This window comes from Halichoerus grypus, chromosome X (genome assembly GCF_964656455.1).
Source record: "Halichoerus grypus chromosome X, mHalGry1.hap1.1, whole genome shotgun sequence".
Classification (NCBI taxonomy): Eukaryota; Metazoa; Chordata; class Mammalia; order Carnivora; family Phocidae; genus Halichoerus; species Halichoerus grypus.
In genome coordinates, this window is record NC_135727.1 from 2,852,184 (window position 1) to 2,869,807 (window position 17,624).

Sequence of the window (17,624 nt, forward strand, 5' to 3'; positions counted from 1 at the left end):
CAGAGGGAGAGAGAATCCCCAAGCAGACTCCCCGCTGAGAGCAGAGCCCGACTCAGGGCTTGATCCCAGGACCCTGAGATCATGATCTGAGCTGAAATCAAGAGTTGGACGCTTAACCGACTGAGCCACCCAGGCACCCGAAATGGGGGCAATCCTTAATTCTTCCCTTTGACAGAGTGGTGTGGATTTTTTTGTTATATTGAAATGCGGCACCAATATTGCTTGGAACAAGCGAGCCAATGGCTATCCCTCAGAGATTTATGAGAACTGGCATTTACCCCAGAGAAGTCAGGTATGTGATGGGACAATGTCTTTAATCACACCTATAATACTACATGGTTAGAGATCATGTGAAATAACTACTTGCTTTTTATGGCCATGAAAGATGATGCAGAGGAAGTGGGCACAGCAGACAAGAAGGAATATGTACTAACAAGTAAGAATAAAACTCCAAATTGAAAACAGGTAGTGAGATTCAAGAATGGGTTACTGGGGGGAGTTATAAAATCAACACCTTGGAGAGAGTTTTAAGAATAGAAAAGAAAGCCATCCAAATGATTTCAATTGCTAATCTGCCCTACAAAATTTGTTTGGCTTAAACGTCAAAGCCGTGACAATTTGTTCTTTGATGTGATTGTATTTCCAATTTCTTGTTCATGTAAGATTTCAATAAAACTAAAAAATCTATTCAAAACATTAATCTGCCCTACAAATGATTTCAATTGCACTATGATCTTGAGCTAAGAGAATAGTCTAGGGCCCTGGGTTTCTTTTAACCTGTTCTGTTTTCCTTTGTCTCTAGCAGTGGGCCTCTTTTCAGAGAACTCTTACACAGAACATATTATAAGGTAAGATGAAAGTGTTCTTTTTATTTCAGTAGTTTAAATGTATAACTTATACTTCTTATAAAGTCAACCAATGAGAACACCACTGATACAACCATTGAAATGTACATTTTTTTGGCAACTAGACTCTCACATTAACCTTCAACTACAGAGGCACATTAGAGGCTTTATTCTGAGCTACACACGAAAACCAGGATGATCTGGTGGTCCAGGGAATCTTCTCGGCATCCATAATTTATTAACATTTGATATAAACACATTTTACCTTGGTGTGATTTCATTTCTGAAGTGTTAGCATTCATTAAAAGTGAATCAAAGAATCAAACCCAACATCTGCAGATCTACACAAACAACCTTCAGGGGGCCTGACAATTCCTTAAAGTCCTTTCTGATACTTGCAACACTAGATCTTAGGAGTCCTTGCTATTGCCATTATGATTACTGGGGAAGCCTTCTGCCAAGCCTAGTCTAGCCTGCTGGAGGCCACATGAAGGCAAACCAAGGCACCGAGCTGACAGCCAGCAGTTACCGCCAGGCATGTGAGTGAGGCTGTGTGGAACAAACACCTCAGGGGGTCCCCATGACTGCAGGTGCGGCCAGACGAGATCAGCCAAGGACCCCCAAGCCGGGCCCAGCCTGAATCACAGAATCATGAGCAAAGAAATGGATGTTGTTTTAAACCACTATGTTCTGACATTGTTACACAGCAAGAAGTAACTGATACCTTAAATAAATATATGTATCTTATATAAAAAGTCAACTTTGATTGATTTAATAAATGTACTGAATACAATTTTTGACCCACAGCTAGTATCAGTGGTTTGCTGGTGTATGTGTGCTTGACTTTCCCCTTATCTGGTTTTGGTTAACCTTTTTTTGTGTCGGTACTTACATTTGGAATGTCTTCTGTCAAATGTGTCCGTGTGACCTGATCTCTCACTGGCTCATCAAATGCTTGTTCCATTTCAGCTCCAAATACGGTTATGCTTGTGATGAAGTTTTCTCTTCATAAAGACATATTTAGAGACAGACATTTATGTTACATAAACTGAAACATCTTTTAGGTGTTCGTGTTTTTGTGTGGATGCCATTCCCGTCGAGTTTTCACAAAGAGCTGAACTATAGCTGTAGCTGTTAAATAAAGCCCTCTGCTGAACACGCCTGTGACAGGCTTCTCTCTGACACAAGGGTATAACTGGGCCCATAACTCACCGTACACTTGGATTAGAGGCAGAGTGGAAAGCGAGTTAAAGGACCTCATTGTCCATTTACAACCAAAGGAACATCTGTGGCACTGTGGCTTTTTCCATGGCGCTCACAGGCTCCAACTGTCCTGTTGCTCTGTGTTGGTCATTGCATTGCGGTAGCACAGTGGGAAAATGCACAGACCTTGGGAGTCCCGGGTTCTGGGGCCAGCCCTACTACCAACTAGGTAAATATGCTCAAGTCCTGTCTCTTCGCTGCAGCTGAGTTTCCCTTAAATGGACTAAGCGCTCGTCCCCATGACGCTAGGGCAGGGGCTGCTGGCAGCAAAGAGTGTAACAGGAGACAGAGCTCTTCTTCTTGTTGTAATTAAAGCCACCCTAACTATATGCAGAAGAACTCAGTGTCTGGGGCCATCAGAAGCCCTCGGGAAATGGTCCCAGTATGGTGGGGACCGAGCACTACACAACTGGGAGACAACGCCAAACAGAAGAGTAGTTTATAAGAGAAGCTTTTGTGACAGCTCTTAGGATATGCTCCTCTCTTCATTCACCCATAATACTGACTCGCAAACAAAAAGCAGCATTCAGTTTTGGGTTAGATGTATTTGGTCTTATATCTGTTTTCTTCATAGTGGTCAATGTACTTAAGTCATGGATCTCCTAACATCTGGAGATGGTGAAGTCTGTGACAAAGAAAACAGTCTAACTGCTTGCAAAAAGCTAGATTCAGAGAACACTCATTGGTGAGAAGATGGCTGCCATGCAAAGACCATGACTGCTCCAATCCAATTCATACACACACACACACACACACACACACACACACACACAGACACAGACACAGACACACACGTCCTTGTAGGAAATTATTCTGTGGGTGGATGAAATGGCCTTGTAACTGATATTAAGAACCTCTATGTCCCATGGGGGACATTTTAGGGTACCATATCTCTGAAATCATAATGGAAGTTATCAGGAAAATGTATTTCAAAACTTCACTTATCATGACCTTTTCAGATGCGTATTATGAATAAGCAAAGCTGATCTGTACTTCTATGCCTATCCCATCCCTCCCTCTATCTCATAATCCTCTTTATGTTCGTAAGGGGCTCTGTCACCTGTTCACTCTAAACAGATGTGACTGGTGAGCTTTAATTCATTTGGTTCAGTGTGTATGAGATGGGGAACGAGGATTTGGGCACTTTGGGGTACTTGCACCAAGGCCTAGCAAACAGCTCTCAGAATTCTGTCTTGCTCACCACTGTATTCTGGCGTGAAGTGCAGGGCCTGGTACTCATGAGTCCAGCGGATATGCGAGTGCCCACTTTGTACCAGCCCATGCAGACCACCTTCTGCTCTCTACCACACAGACACCCATCTAAAATGCAGGAGCTTCACTGAGGGCCAGTGGGTTTATTATATTCTGGCAGTGCTACCCTCACAAATACCCACTGCTGGCTTCTTACTCTATTTCCCAGATACTTGAAGCAGCATGAGGAAATGAGAGGGCAGATGGTATTTGGAGTGATGTGGCCATGAGCCAATGAACACCTGGAGCCATCAGAAGCTGGAAGAGGCAAGGAAGTTTCCTCCCTTAGTGCCTTCGGAGGGCGCATGGCTCCACAGACACCTTCATTTCAGACTTCCAGCCTCCAGAACCGGGAGAGAAGAAATTTCTGCTGTTTTAAGCCAAGTTTGTGGTTGGTTGTTATAGCAGCCATAGGGAATCAAAACAAGTATTCTTTGCGGTTCTGAAATCCAAATAGCACAGCTGCCAATTCCAAAGCCCCCTGTACTATTAGAAAAGCAAGAAGCCTTTAAGCCTGTTCCCCACTTGATCTCTAGGGGAAGATCTGGGAGGTGAAAGAAGAAACCCATTTTGCTGCCATGATCCATACCGTTCAAACAGCGCTCACTCAATCCTCAGCAAACCAGCTTCCTGTAGAAACAAAAACAAAATCAGATCTACTTTGTCTCAAATTATATACAAATTATTTTAAAGTCTGTAAATACTATGGGCCAGTTCAGAATGTTGGTGATACTTTAGTTGTCTCTAGGGACTAGGGTACCCAAGACTAGCTCAGGAAATGAGTCAGATTCCACTGGTAACCCTCCCCAACCTAAATTCCCCATATGATATACACTCAGATTAAAATGAACACCAAGAATAGCTCTGATTGAATAGACACTTCTTCAAAAAAGATACACTTTACAGATGGCCAATGAGCAGATGAAAAGATGCTCTATATCACTAATGATTAGGGAAATGCAAATCGAGACCACAATGAGATACCACCTCATACCCATTAGGATGGCTATTATCGAAAAAGAACCCAGAAAACAGAAAATGACAAGTGTTGACGAAGCTGTGGAGAAACTGGAAGTCTTGGGCACTGCTGCTGGACTGTGAGAGACAGCATGCAGTTCCTCAAAAAATGAAACATAGAATCACCATAGGATCAAGGAATTCCATGTCTGAGTATATAGCCCAAAAAACTGAAAGCAGGAATTTGAACAGATATTTGTACACCCCTGTTCACTGGCACCACTATTCACAATAGCCAAAAGGTAGAAGTAACCCAAGTGTCCATCAATGGATGAATAGATAAACAAAACGCAGTATTATTCTGCCTTAAAAAGGAAGGAAATTCTGACAACTATGGAATGGGAGAAAACATTTGCAAACCATGTATCTAATAAGGGTTTTTAAATAATGGGCTAAGGACTTGAATAGACATTTCTCCAAAGAAGACATACAAATGGCCAACAGGCACATGAAAAAATGCTCAATGTCACTAATCATTAGGGAAATGCAAATCAAAACCACAATGAGATATCACTTCACTCCTGTCAGGATGGCTGTTATCAAAAAGCCAAAAGATAAGTGTGGGTGAGGATGTGGAGAAATTGGAAGCCTTGCACACTGTTAGATGGAATGCAAAGTGGTACAGCTCCTATGGAAAATGGTATAAAAGATCCTCAAAAAATTAAAAATAGAACTACCATATAATACAGCAGTTCTACTCCTGGGTATATATCCAAAGGAATTGAAACCAGGATCTCGAAGAGATAAATATTAGCCCTCCGAGGCTCATTATAGTACTATTCACAACGGCCAAGATGGAAACAACCTAAATATTCATTGACAGATGAATGGATAAAGGAAATGTAGTCTAACCATACAATGCAATATTATTCAGCCTTAAAAAGGAAGGAAATTCTATAATATGCAACAACATGGATGAACTTTGAAGACATTATGCTAAGTGAAATAAGCCAGGCACAGAAAGACAAATACTGCATATTCTACTTATATGAGGTACCTAAAATAGTCAAATTCAAAGATTCAAAGAGGAGAATGGTGGTTGCCAAGGGTTGGGGAAGGGGGGCAGTGGGGAGTTACTCACCCATGGGCATAAAGTTTTAGTTTAGCAAGATGCGCAAGCTCTAGAGACCCCCTGCACAACACTGTACCTATAGTCAACAATAATGTATTGTACACTTAAACGTTTGCTAAGAGGGTAGATCTCATGTGCGGCGCTCTTACCACAGCAAAATAAAAATGAAAAAAAGGCAGGAAATTCTGACATGCTATGACATGGATGAACCTTGAAGACAGTATGCTAAATGAAATCAGCCAGTCACAAAAGGACAAATGCTATATGATTCTACTTATATGAGGTAATTATAGGAGTCAAATTCATACACACAGAAAGTAGAATGGTAGGTGCCAGGGGCTGGGAGGAGGGGGAATTGGGGAGTTAGTATTTGGTAGATATAGTTTCAGTTCTACAAGATGAAAAGTTCTGGAGATGGATGGTGATGACAGTTGCACAACAATGTGAAATGTACTTGATGCCACCCACTATCCTCTTGAAAATGGGCTCAGAATAGCTCTGAATGGGAAAAATAAGACCCCAAAGAGCAACACTCATGGGGCTGGGATTGTGAAGGTTCACATATCAGAAGCCTCACGTCTTTCTCCTTTACAAAGTTATGTCTTTGAATCCATTAAAAACCAGTATGTATGCCCTCCATACACACTGGGACAAAGCCTTAAACTAAAACTAAAACAACAACAACAACAACAACAACAACAACAACAAAACCTAGGAAGAGACCAAGTGAGCCCAATCTCCTCCTTCCTGCTGGGGCAAGTCCCCAACAACTAAGTCCTGGAGGCAAAAGGAAAGGACAGTCTGTCCACTTCAAACCAGATAGAAAGACAAGTGTTTTCTCCTTTGAAAACATGGGAGATTGGCTTCTTTGTAAAGATGAAATGCAGAGCAATTCAGAGGGGCGTGTTAGGGTGTGTGCGGGTGGTCGGGGCCCTGCCTGCTGTCTTCCATGGAGTCAGTGCTAGAAACTAATATTCTCTGGCTCCATCCAAGTTCATCACTCTAGTCTGTGGACAGACAATGCCTGTGTGCACAAGAAAACTGCAAACAGGAATCAAGGCAAAATGCACTTCCCTAAAGGATTCAATCAGCTCAATCTTGTCCTTTCATAGATCTAAGGTATCTTGTTTCTGTCATTCCTTCGTCTCTCTGCTTGTCTATCTCTAGGACACAGAAAGGTCCTGGCTTTGATTTTGTTGTGGCCCCTGAGAAAACCATCAGTATGCCTGCAAGCTTTAGCTTATGTTGTTCCCTCCACCTGCAGTATCTTCCCTCTCCTTGGTGAGTGCCTCAAACAAGTCCCAAGGGTAAAGGGGACCTGCAACTTGTAAAAGAGCACCCGGGTATCGGCTCACTCCCCGAATGCTGGCCACTGCCAAGCAGAACCTGCACAGGACACAGCACCAGCCTCCAGGGAGCCCACCATGTAGTATGGGAGAGAGACGTAGCAGGGAACTGTGGAAGCGCTTCTGGGCTCTGAGGAAGGTAAACCCGGAGCAGGGAGGCTGGCCCGAGGTGATCTCTGAGCCAAGTTCTCAAGGCCACAGAGGAGTGAGTCTAGCACGGGGGTTGGGTGTCCTGAAAGACATTCCATGGCCAGCGATGGGAAGGACAAGGTGATGACACAAAGCCAGCGTGTTCTGGCAACTGTAACAAGTTGTGTCACAGCAAGTGTGAAGCAAGACTGGGAGCAAAGTTGAGAATAGGAAGGGGCTGTGTGCCAGGTTAAGGGGTTATACTAAGAGGAGACGGGGGAGCCCCAGGAAGTTGTAAGCAGGGTGAGTGTTAAGATTGGAAGCAACACTCTGGCTGCAGTGTGGAGAAGGGATTTTACCCAAGTCTAAGGCTTTGGGCATGCCGGGGAGGGGAAAGAGCAAATCGAAGAAAAGAAATAATACTGCCTGAAAAGATGCTAAATGTCAAGTCCTTTTACATCTAAATATATTATACCATTAAGATCCCCAAAGCGCTCAGTTAGGTCCCGTTCAACAAAGGAGAAACCCAGGCTCAGAGAGGTCAACTGACTTGCCGCAAGTCAGGCAGATATAACACAGCCAAGGCAGGCGAGGTTGTTCTTCCTACTCCGCCGGGCTGCTACCCTGCACGCTGGCTGGGAAATAGGGTGTGGAGAGACACGATGTATAAGGACTAGCAGAGGCAAAACTGGGCAGGAGGCTCAGACGCCAGGTTGAGTCTGGACTTTACTCAACAGTCACACGAAAAAAGGGCAAAAGGTCAGCAAACACTGTCACTTAATGGATGTTAATATATTTCATGCCTTTCTCAGCCTGAGAAACTTATGCTCTGTCCCCTGCCTCCCTAAATACTGCCCCAATGCCCAGAGGGGAAGCAGGTAAGGGCCTAGAACCCTTTTACACTGGGCTAGCTGCAGAGGGCAGATCCTGGATCTCTAGTTCCACTGCTTTAGCCCATACCTTTGCACACCCCCCTTGTAATTCTCCAAGCATGCATGAAACCAGGAGCTGGTTCTTTGAAAAGATCAACAAAATCGATAAACTTCTGGGAAGACTCGTTAAAAAAAGAGAGGACCCAAATAAGCAAAATAACTAATGAAAGAAGAGAAATAACAACCAACACCAGAGAAATACAAACAATTGTAACAGAATATTATGGAAAAAATATATGCCAAAAAATTGAACAACTCAGAAGAAATGGGTAAATTCCTAGAAACATATAACCTACCAAAACTAAGCAGGAAGAATTAGAAAATTGGAACAGACCAATTACCAGCAACGAAATTGAATCAGCAATCAAAAAACTCCGAACAAGCAAAAGTCCGGGACCAGACAGCTCCACAGGTAAATTCTACCTATTCTTCTCAAGTTATTCCAAAAAATACAAGAGCAAGGAATACTCCCAAATTCATTCTATGAGGTCAGTGTCACCCTGATACCAAAACCAGATAAAGACACCACAGAAAAAGAGAACCATAGGCCAATATCTCTCACGAATATAGATGCAAAAAATCCTACACAAAACCTTAGCAAACCTAATTGAACAATACATTAAAAAAAATCATACACCACTATCAAGTAGGATTTATTCCTGGGATGCAAGGGTGGTTCCATATTTGCAAATCAATCAACATGATATATCACACGAATAAAAGAAAGGATAAAAACCATATGATTATTTCAATAGATGCAGAAAAAGCATTTGACAAAGTACAACCCCCATTCATGATAAAAACTCTCAACAAAGTAGGTCTAGAGGAAACATGCCTCAATATAATAAGGGCCTTACATGGAAAACCCACAGCTAACATCATACTCAATGGGGAAAAACTGAAGCTTTTCTCCTAAGATCAAGAAGAAGACAAGGATGTCCACTCTCACCACTTTATTCAACATACTACTGTAAGTCCTAGCCACAGCAATCAGACAACATAAAGAAATAAAAGGCATCCAAACTGGAAGGAAGAAGTGAAACTCGTGTTATTTGCATTTGACATGATACTATAAATAGAAAACCCTAAAGAGTCCACCAAAAAACTATGAGAACTGATAAATGAATTCAGTGAAGTTCCAGGATATAATATCAATGTACAGAAATCTCTTGCATTCTTATATACCAATAATGAAGCAGCAGAAAGTGAAATTAATAAAACACTCCCATTACAATTGCACCAAAACAATAAAATATCTAGGAATATACTTAACCAAAAAGGTGAAAGACCTGTACTCTGAGAACTATAAAAAGTGAGGAAAGAAATCCAAGATGATGCAAAGAATGGAAAGACATTCCATTCTGATGGGTGGGAAGAACAAATATTGTTAAAATGTCCATACTACCCAAAAGCAATCTACACATTTAATGCCATCCCTATCAAAGTACCAGCAGCATTTTTCACAGAAGTAGAACAAACAATTCTAAAATTTGTACGGAACCATGAAAGACCTCGAATAGCCAAAGCAATCTTGAAAAAAACAAAACAAAACTGGAGGTATCATAGTCCCAGATTTCAAGTTATATTACAAAGTGGTAGTAATTAAAACAGTATAGTACTGGCATTAAAACAGACCACATAGATCCATAAAACAGAAGAGAAAACCCAGAAATAAACCCACAACTATGTGGTCAATTAATCTCCGACAGAGCAGGAAAGGATATCCAATGGGAAAAAGACAGTCTCTTCAACAAATGGTGTTGGGAAACCTGAACAGCCACATGCAGAAGAATGAAACTGGCCCATTTCCTTACACCACACACAAAAATAAACTCAAACTTTGGATTAAAGACGTAAATGTGAGACCTGAAACCCTAAAAATCCTTGAAGAGAGCACAGGCAGTAATCTTTCTGACATCGCCTATAGCAACATTTTTCTGGATATGTCTCCTGAGGCAAGGGAAATAAAAGCAAAAATAAACTATTGGGAAACAATCAACAAAACTAAAAGGTGACCTATGGAATGGGAGAAGATATTTGCAAATGACATATCTGATAAAGGGTTCGTATCCAAATATATAAAGAACTGATACAACCCAACCTCCAAAAAAACCAAATAATCTAATTAAAAAGTGGGCAGAAGACATTAATATATATTTCTCCAAAGAAGACATCCAGATGGCCAACAGACACATGAAAAGATGCTTATCATCACTTATCATCAGGGAAATGCAAATCAAAACTACAATGAGGTATCACCTCAGCTGCCAGAATGGCTAAAATCAACAACACAGGTAACAACCAGTGTTGGCGAGGATGTGGAGAAAGGGGAACCCTCTTGCACTGTTGGTGGGAATGCAAATTGGTGCAGCCACTCTGGAAAACGGTATGGAGGTTCCTCAAAAAATTAAAAATAGAACTATCTAATGATCCAATAATTGCACTACTGGGTATTTACCCAAAGAACAAAAATAAAAATTCAAAGGGATACATGCACACTGATGTTTATAGCAGCATTATTTACAACAGCCAAGATACTGAAACGGTCCAAGTGTCCATCGACAGATGAATGGACAAAAAAGATGTGGTATATACACAATGGAGTATTACTCAACCACCAAAAAAAATTAAATCTTGCCATTTGCAATGACATGGATGGAGCCAGAGAATATTTTGCTAAGCAAAATAAATGAGAGAAACACAAATACCATATGATTTCACTCATACGTGGGATTTAAGAAACAAAATAAATGAGCATGGGAGGGGGTTAAAAAGAGAGGCATACCAAGAAACAGACTCTGAACTATAGAGAACACACTGCTGGTCACCAGAGGGGAAGTAGGCGAGGGGATGAGTTACACAGGTGATGGGGAGTAAAGACTGCACTTATCATAATGGGAAAAAAAAAAATAAATTTTAAAAAAAGAAAACAGTCTCCAAGCACCCCTCACACTTCCAAAACTCTTGTGTGACTTTGCTCACGACAGTATCTCGGCCTGAGTGTTTGGGTGTCAAAGAGTATATTTTGATGACCTCTCCCTCATGCTCGCTCATATCTCTTTCACTCCCCTCGAAGTCCGTTCCCAAGCCTCCACCTCACCTTCCTGGGCTGCTTTTAGCCAGAAGAGAAGAGATCCTCTCTTAAAATCTGTTCGGGGGAGAGGGCGGTGCTCTAGAATGGACACCCTCAAAGGAAGAGCCTCAGCCGGATTCGGTTTCTAAGTACCAGTCGTCCAAACCTCTGTGACATTCCCGTTCCCTTCTCTGGGTCTCAGTTGCCCCCTGAGTACAGTCTCCGCTCGGACACGAAAGGTCACGGTCTTCTCTGGCCCCTCCGGCCCTAATTCAGAAAGGCCCCTACCGAAGGCCCCACCCAGCCCCCTACCCTCCCGCCCAGTAGCCGATAGAACGCAGCCTCCAAGGGCGAGGTCGTGATCCTCACCCGTCCGTAGGTGATCCCCCGCTCAGCCTCAGCGCGCCTTCAGCTGGCACCCAAAGACCTACGGCCCCGGGAGCCACCCTTTTCTCCCCGCCCGCATGAGCAGAGGATCTGCCGAGACGCCTCCGCCAAGAGGATTGGCTCAGCTCGGCGCTAGCTCAGCCAATCGGCGCTCATAACATGATTCTGCCCAATGAAGCCGGGTCTCGGCTGTGAGCGCACAGCCCCCAAGCCCTGGGCCCGGCTTTTGTCCGTTAGCCCCACCCACCACAGCCCTACGCCAATGGGGAGCAGCGGCGGCAAGCGGGCCGCCAATGGGGAGCGGCGCCGCGCGCGCGGGGCGGTGGGAAGGGCGCCGAGTCAGTATGTACGTCGGTTGCCGTAACAACGGGCAGCGGGGTCCATCGGCAATGGTGAGTGGGGGCGGCCCTTTGGTGCCCCGCGCCCAGAGGCCAAGCTCTTTCCAGGCCTCATCTGGCCCTGCCAGCTCTCCTGCTCCGTTCTCGGCTTTGGAGTGACCCTACTTCCTCTGAGCTCTTTCCCGGAAGGGTAGGGTAGAGACGCCGGCCGCCCAGCTGGGCCTGTGATTCTCCGCTGCCTCCCCGTCATCCAGTCTGCGCCCCCCCCATCCCTCGGGCTCCCCTGGCCTTCCCCTGCCAGCCCCCTCGGTGACCGCCCTTGGTCGGAGAAAACTCGGGTTACCTGCATGCCCTGACCCTTCAGACCCTGGCCGCCTTGCGCTACCAAAGTTTACCCACAGAAACGGGGCGGGGGGGAGGTTTATTATGTTTGTTAACGTGCATTCTAAATAAGTACAGGGACATTCGGGAGACGTTTTGAGCTTCTTGACGGAGGCACAGAGGTGTCGAGTGGCTTGAGTTTTATTATTCGGTATTGGCAGAATATACACCTTAGCTACGTAGTAATATTTAGCCAAATGTCGAAGTAATCACAAAGTCGGAGTACATAGAGGGAAGCGGACTACTGCGAGCAGGTGTTGTAAGGACATTTCTAGACTTAGGATCCCCAAATTCAAGGACAGCTGATTATCTGTACAGTTATCCACAGTCAGCTCCTTGGCTAGATCTCTTTGGGGATGATTTTCAATAAGAGATGCCCAAAGGAACAAGGGGTCTCCTTGCTTCTAGAAACAATAGGAAAGAAGAGGGAGGGATAGAGGTGCATGGAAAAGATTCATTGTTCTTTCCAGTAAAGCATATTCTTTCCTGTTAAGCAAAGCTTTGGAATTGCTTGGTGTAAATATTTTTAAAATATTTTGTAACTATTTTATGTAAAATATGGATTGTATTACATAATATTGTGCTTCTGTGTTTGTAAAATATCTAAAGGCCTCTAACTTTAAGAAGGCAAGCATGGCATCATCTGCCCAGCGAAAAAGGATGAGTCCTAAGCCAGAGCTTACTGAAGAGCAGAAACAGGAAATCCGGGAAGCTTTTGATCTCTTTGATGCTGATGGAACTGGGACCATAGATGTTAAGGAACTTAAGGCAAGCCCTTTACATTCCCACCGTGCTGTTTTGCCTTTCGTCTACTTCTTTGTCTTCTTTCCCTGTTACTGCTCTACCCCTTTTGCCCTCTTCTCCTTGCAAAAAGTAACAGCAGGGTTTGTACTATGCTCTGTTTTCCTGTCTTTATTTACCTCAACTGTTATAAAATAAAATTGAGCACAGATATCAATCTGCATAATGTTATAGTGTTTCCCAGTCATTTTAACGTGATTGTGTCAGATGCTGGCTTAATGCTCTCAATGCTGTCATTTTTGCTCCTGCTAGGTTTAGATGTGCATATTGAGATGATCCTGTTTTCATTGTAGGTGGCAATGAGGGCACTGGGCTTTGAACCCAAGAAAGAAGAGATCAAGAAAATGATAAGTGAAATCGATAAGGAAGGGACAGGAAAAATGAACTTTAGTGACTTTTTGACTGTGATGACTCAGAAAATGGTAAGTTAGCTAGGATAACCAGCATATTTTCAACGCATAATAGTGAAGAAATTTGAATCTAGATATAAAAATGTCTTCACTGAAGAAAAGTTAATACAAACTGGAGGGTTCAGCTGAAAAAGGATGGTATTTATGACTGACAATTAGGATGCTTAGGTTCTACTTGGCTTTCTCCAAGGCCACAGAATCACAGAAAAAGTCAGTTTACCCTCTGTAAACTCATAAAAGTACAACCACTGTCACTCTTGTGATTATTTTTCTCCAACTGATATGTCACTGTGATAGCCACAAGGAGTAAAACCTGTAAACACCAGCAATATTGCACTGACTGACAAGACGAAATGCCTATACTCTAAAGGTCAAAATTCTTTTCTCTCTCATTTCTTATTCTGGGCAGCTTTAGCCTGAGGGCAGGTTACTTCAACAGCTGTGTTTTTCATTGCACCGAATTTGGCCTTTCAGCACTTTCAAGGTTGAAGTCACCCATTGTCTAGTTCCACAGGTGTCACCATTTTACAGGATCCAGAGGGCCAAGAAAGACTCTGTCACCCGAACAATCCACCTCACTCCTCTGCATGTCATCTCACCTAGGATGTATGTTTATGTTCCCCTTGGGCCATTGCTCTTTCATTGGCTTTCTGGCTCCTCTTTTGTGTGGCTCATCTGTGCTCGACTGGCCTGTGGAAAAGTAACTCCATGTATGTCTCAGGTCACGGGTCTGTTCCTACTCTGATAATTCTGTTGCTTTGAAAACATCTAATCATACCTATTTTTTGTGTGTGTCTACTAATTTAAGAGATCAGGAAGCTTAACGTTCTGTAACTACCTAGTAAAGCCGTCCCACATTGAGGGTTCGTTCCCAAATTGCTCTTATTAGAGGGATTCTCTCTCTCTTTAGCTACCTTTCAGGAATTTCTGGAGTTTGAGTTCTTGGAGATTTTCCTTTCTTCCTCTTTTAGAGTACTTGGGATCCCAATAACTCTCCATGATCCCATAACAAGTTAAATAGCCCTCTCTGTCCTCCCTGCATCTCCCTACCCCCGCCAAGAAGATCCCTCTTCCACCAGCTTAAGCAGTATATTTCCCCTAGCTTTAACTGTACCTTCTACTCCTATTTCTCTTTGGTTTGTACAGAAAGAATGTTTTATATTTCCTTTTTAGCCGCTGTGTTTATAATAATGTCACTGAGTTTGTCCTCTTCTACCCTGGGTGATGTTTGATCTCCTGTGAGCTAGGACTTATGTCATGAAGGCCATCATCAAGACCATGTAAAGGGGTTAGGTGCTAGTGGGGTTGCTGCACAAGTAATTGCTCCTGTGTTTTCTGTTTTACTTGTTAAGTCTGAGAAAGATACCAAAGAAGAAATTCTGAAAGCTTTCAAGCTCTTCGATGATGATGAAACTGGGAAGATATCATTCAAAAATCTAAAGCGTGTGGCCAAGGAGTTGGGTGAGAACCTCACTGATGAGGAGCTACAGGTTTGTAAGGCATCGGACTGGAGCTCAATTCCTGCTTGGAGCCCCTGTGTGACTTCTCGGAGTTTCATTTTCTCTGATGTGGGCCCCACTGTGAAGGAAAAGTAGTGTTCTCTTGTCCCTCTGTTGACCACTTAATTTCTCCTTTGATAGCGTGACAAATCTATGTGCCCTGCTCCCAGAAAAATGCACACATGTACAATTTTACTTACTATTTTAGGTTTTAGGAATTCCCCTGGGCAGGATGATCTTCAAGTTCCCTTCTAGATGATACGTGTGACAAAGAACTGATTGATTTTTAAGTAATTTTTTGGGAACCAAGCTGTTATAAAAAGCGTATATTTGCATTGGGTGGACCACAACTGTCTATTCATGTAACATTATAAAGACCTATTGCTCAGTTATATTTTAGTTTCATTTATGAATTGATCTAAGCTGAGTCTTTATTATCCTGCAGGAAATGATCGATGAGGCTGATCGAGATGGAGATGGAGAAGTCAATGAGCAGGAGTTCCTGCGCATCATGAAAAAGACCAGCCTTTACTAAAATCAGTCTCTTCTTTTCATATTGTGTGAAACCTGGGTTTTGAGAACATAAGCTATTTTCTCCTACTGACCTACCTGTATAACTTTAGTAACAATCTTGAATCTCTGTTAGGTATTTGAAAGTGTTCTTTGACATTTAAGTTCTCTTTAAGGTGACCTGCTGATTGCTTCAATTCCCCAGAGCAAAACAAAAGCACATTAGGGTGGTGAAAAGGGTCTTAAAGCTTTCACCCACCTGCATTTCTGCCTTGTATCACCTCACTCTTGTCATGCATTTCCACACTGATGCCACCCCAGAACGACTTCTTAGACAAGCACATGTTGTATCCAAGCCACCAGAAGCAGGGGGCATCTCCTTGATGTTTCTAGTTGTAACTGACACCTGAGTGCCGCTTTCTCTTTTATAAAACCCAGTGAACTTACTCACGTGCATTTGGATGTGTGTTTGTGCTATTTGTTTTGTCTTAAAAATAAAGCCTTTCTTATTTTAAGCTTTTGTTCTCTAGGGATGAGTTCTTTGGCCTTGACTATGAGTTCATCTTCTAAACCACGTGTTGAAGGCAGCCTGGTAGATCCCCAACTCCTTCCCAGCCCATGGACAGAAAATGAAATCATCCTTTACTATTGACTTGAATTGTTTCTTGCCTTGGGAATCTGTCAGGGTTAAAACTAGCAGAATTTCCATTTCACCTACACCTAAATGCTGCCTTAAAAATAGTTTGGGCAAAGTGTAAGGCTGAGAGTCCTATTGGTAATTTGTGCTTGGACAAATTGGGGGCAGGCAAGTTACTATGACAGTAGGTTGAATTTAACCAACCTCTGGTCAGTGTCTCAGAACTCAGTGATAGATTGGGCTGAGTGACCTTGTCCAGCCCCCTCTTGGCCCTACATAGGATGACCTATAAGAGAAGCCCTGGCAGATAAAGTCTCTGCCCCAGGCTGAGGGTGGGGAACAAGAAGGGCCAAGGGGAAATGGAAAACCTGGAGATGGAGAGAATAGGTTTCAAACTTCTGGGGGCATCCTAATCCCAGGATAGGGTTGCCTGATTTAGATAGCAAAGAAAACACCTAAGGCAATGACAATTTTTTTTAGTATAAATATATCCCATTTGGACTTTTTGTTATTTATCCATTGTTGATCTGAAATTTACCTTTACTTGGATTTCCTGTATTTCAAGTGGTACCCCTACATGGGGAGCAGGTAAAGAGGCATGACCCTGGGCCTCATCCCTGGACACTGGCATCCTGAAGGACTTGGGAACCCTCCAGACAAGTCTCCTGCAGAGGGATCATTCCCTGAGAAACACTGGGGTGTGGTGGGGAGAGCGCAGAGTAGCCTCAGACCTGGGTTCTCTCATGGGCTCCACCACTTTCTGGCTGGGTAATTGGGGACAAGTTCCTTCTCCGAGTGCCTCGGTTTCCTTGTCTGCATAGTGGGGAGAAGAGTTGTGCTTAAGTCAGAGTCACTGAGGACCCAAGGCAGAGTCACACAAAGGGTCAGGAAGGCATTTCAGAAGTGTTTGTTCTCAATCTCATTTCCTTGGTGTGATTGTCACATAGCTTTGTTGTTACATGTGGGTCTGTGAAGTTTTTATGTTTACTGTCCCCCAAAGCTGAGTTGATAGCATTTACCGGGAGGGTTTGACCTTTGTCATACTGCTGTTTTCTAATAAGAGGCATATGATCTGATAAAAGACATACAATATTGGAAAGGAATGAGAAGCCTGGGCCCTACTTCCTATTTTACTGTTAACCGTCACCCTGGAAACATTCTTATCTCCTCCTCCTTAATGTTCTTATAAATGAAATAGAGTCAGGAATATTGGGGGAAGGGAGAGTGATAAGTAACATGTTATCGTTAAGGATAAAAACAAGCATAACGTACTCATCATATTGGTGCCTGCCAGCCATTTTAAAATAGGTTTGCCGTTGCTCAGTGGAAGGGATGGGGACAGAGGGAGCAGCACAGATCAGTGGGTGTGGGACTGGAAGAGAGTCACATGGGGGGCAAGAATATGGGGACAGAGAAGCAGCTGGGACTGCTTCATGGGGAGGCAGAAAAGAGAGCTGCAAGGGGAGGGGGAATGTGGATGGAGAGAGGGCTGGGGTCAGTTTATGAAGGGCTGGACCAGATAGTTGAAGGGAATGGAGGGGATGGGGAAGAAATGGTAGGAGAGGTCAATGCAGGTGCAGATGATGTAGAGAGTTGTAGAGCGGGTGGAGGGTAATGCGGAGGGAGGGGGCAGAGTCAGCTTAGGTGGGGTTGGACCAAGAGGTGTAAGGGAGATGATGGCAGGGCGTGGGGACGGAGAAGTAGAAGTTTCTGTGAGGCCGGACCAGGGAAAT

The 17,624-nt window shown here is 43.4% G+C and overlaps 2 protein-coding genes across 2 annotated transcripts in view; one reads left to right on the forward strand and one right to left on the reverse strand.

The window, feature by feature from the left end:
- Window positions 1–11,412, reverse strand: part of NSDHL (NAD(P) dependent 3-beta-hydroxysteroid dehydrogenase NSDHL) — a 29,992-nt gene extending 18,580 nt beyond the window's left edge. The window contains exons 1-3 of the mRNA XM_078064706.1: window positions 11,298–11,412; window positions 3,949–3,989; window positions 1,738–1,849 (exon numbers count right to left, since the gene is read on the reverse strand). Of these exons, the coding sequence (XP_077920832.1) occupies window positions 1,738–1,809 (72 nt within the window). The 5' untranslated portion in view covers window positions 1,810–1,849; window positions 3,949–3,989; window positions 11,298–11,412. The remainder of the gene's footprint in view (window positions 1–1,737; window positions 1,850–3,948; window positions 3,990–11,297) is intronic.
- Window positions 11,413–11,581: 169 nt separating this feature from the next.
- On the forward strand, window positions 11,582–15,769 carry CETN2 (centrin 2). Its single transcript, XM_078065228.1, has 5 exons — window positions 11,582–11,707; window positions 12,644–12,802; window positions 13,129–13,257; window positions 14,598–14,735; window positions 15,190–15,769. The coding sequence occupies exons 1-5, from the start codon at window positions 11,609–11,611 to the stop codon at window positions 15,277–15,279; spliced, it is 615 nt and encodes a 204-aa protein (XP_077921354.1). The 5' UTR covers window positions 11,582–11,608; the 3' UTR covers window positions 15,280–15,769.
- Window positions 15,770–17,624: the final 1,855 nt, after the last annotated feature.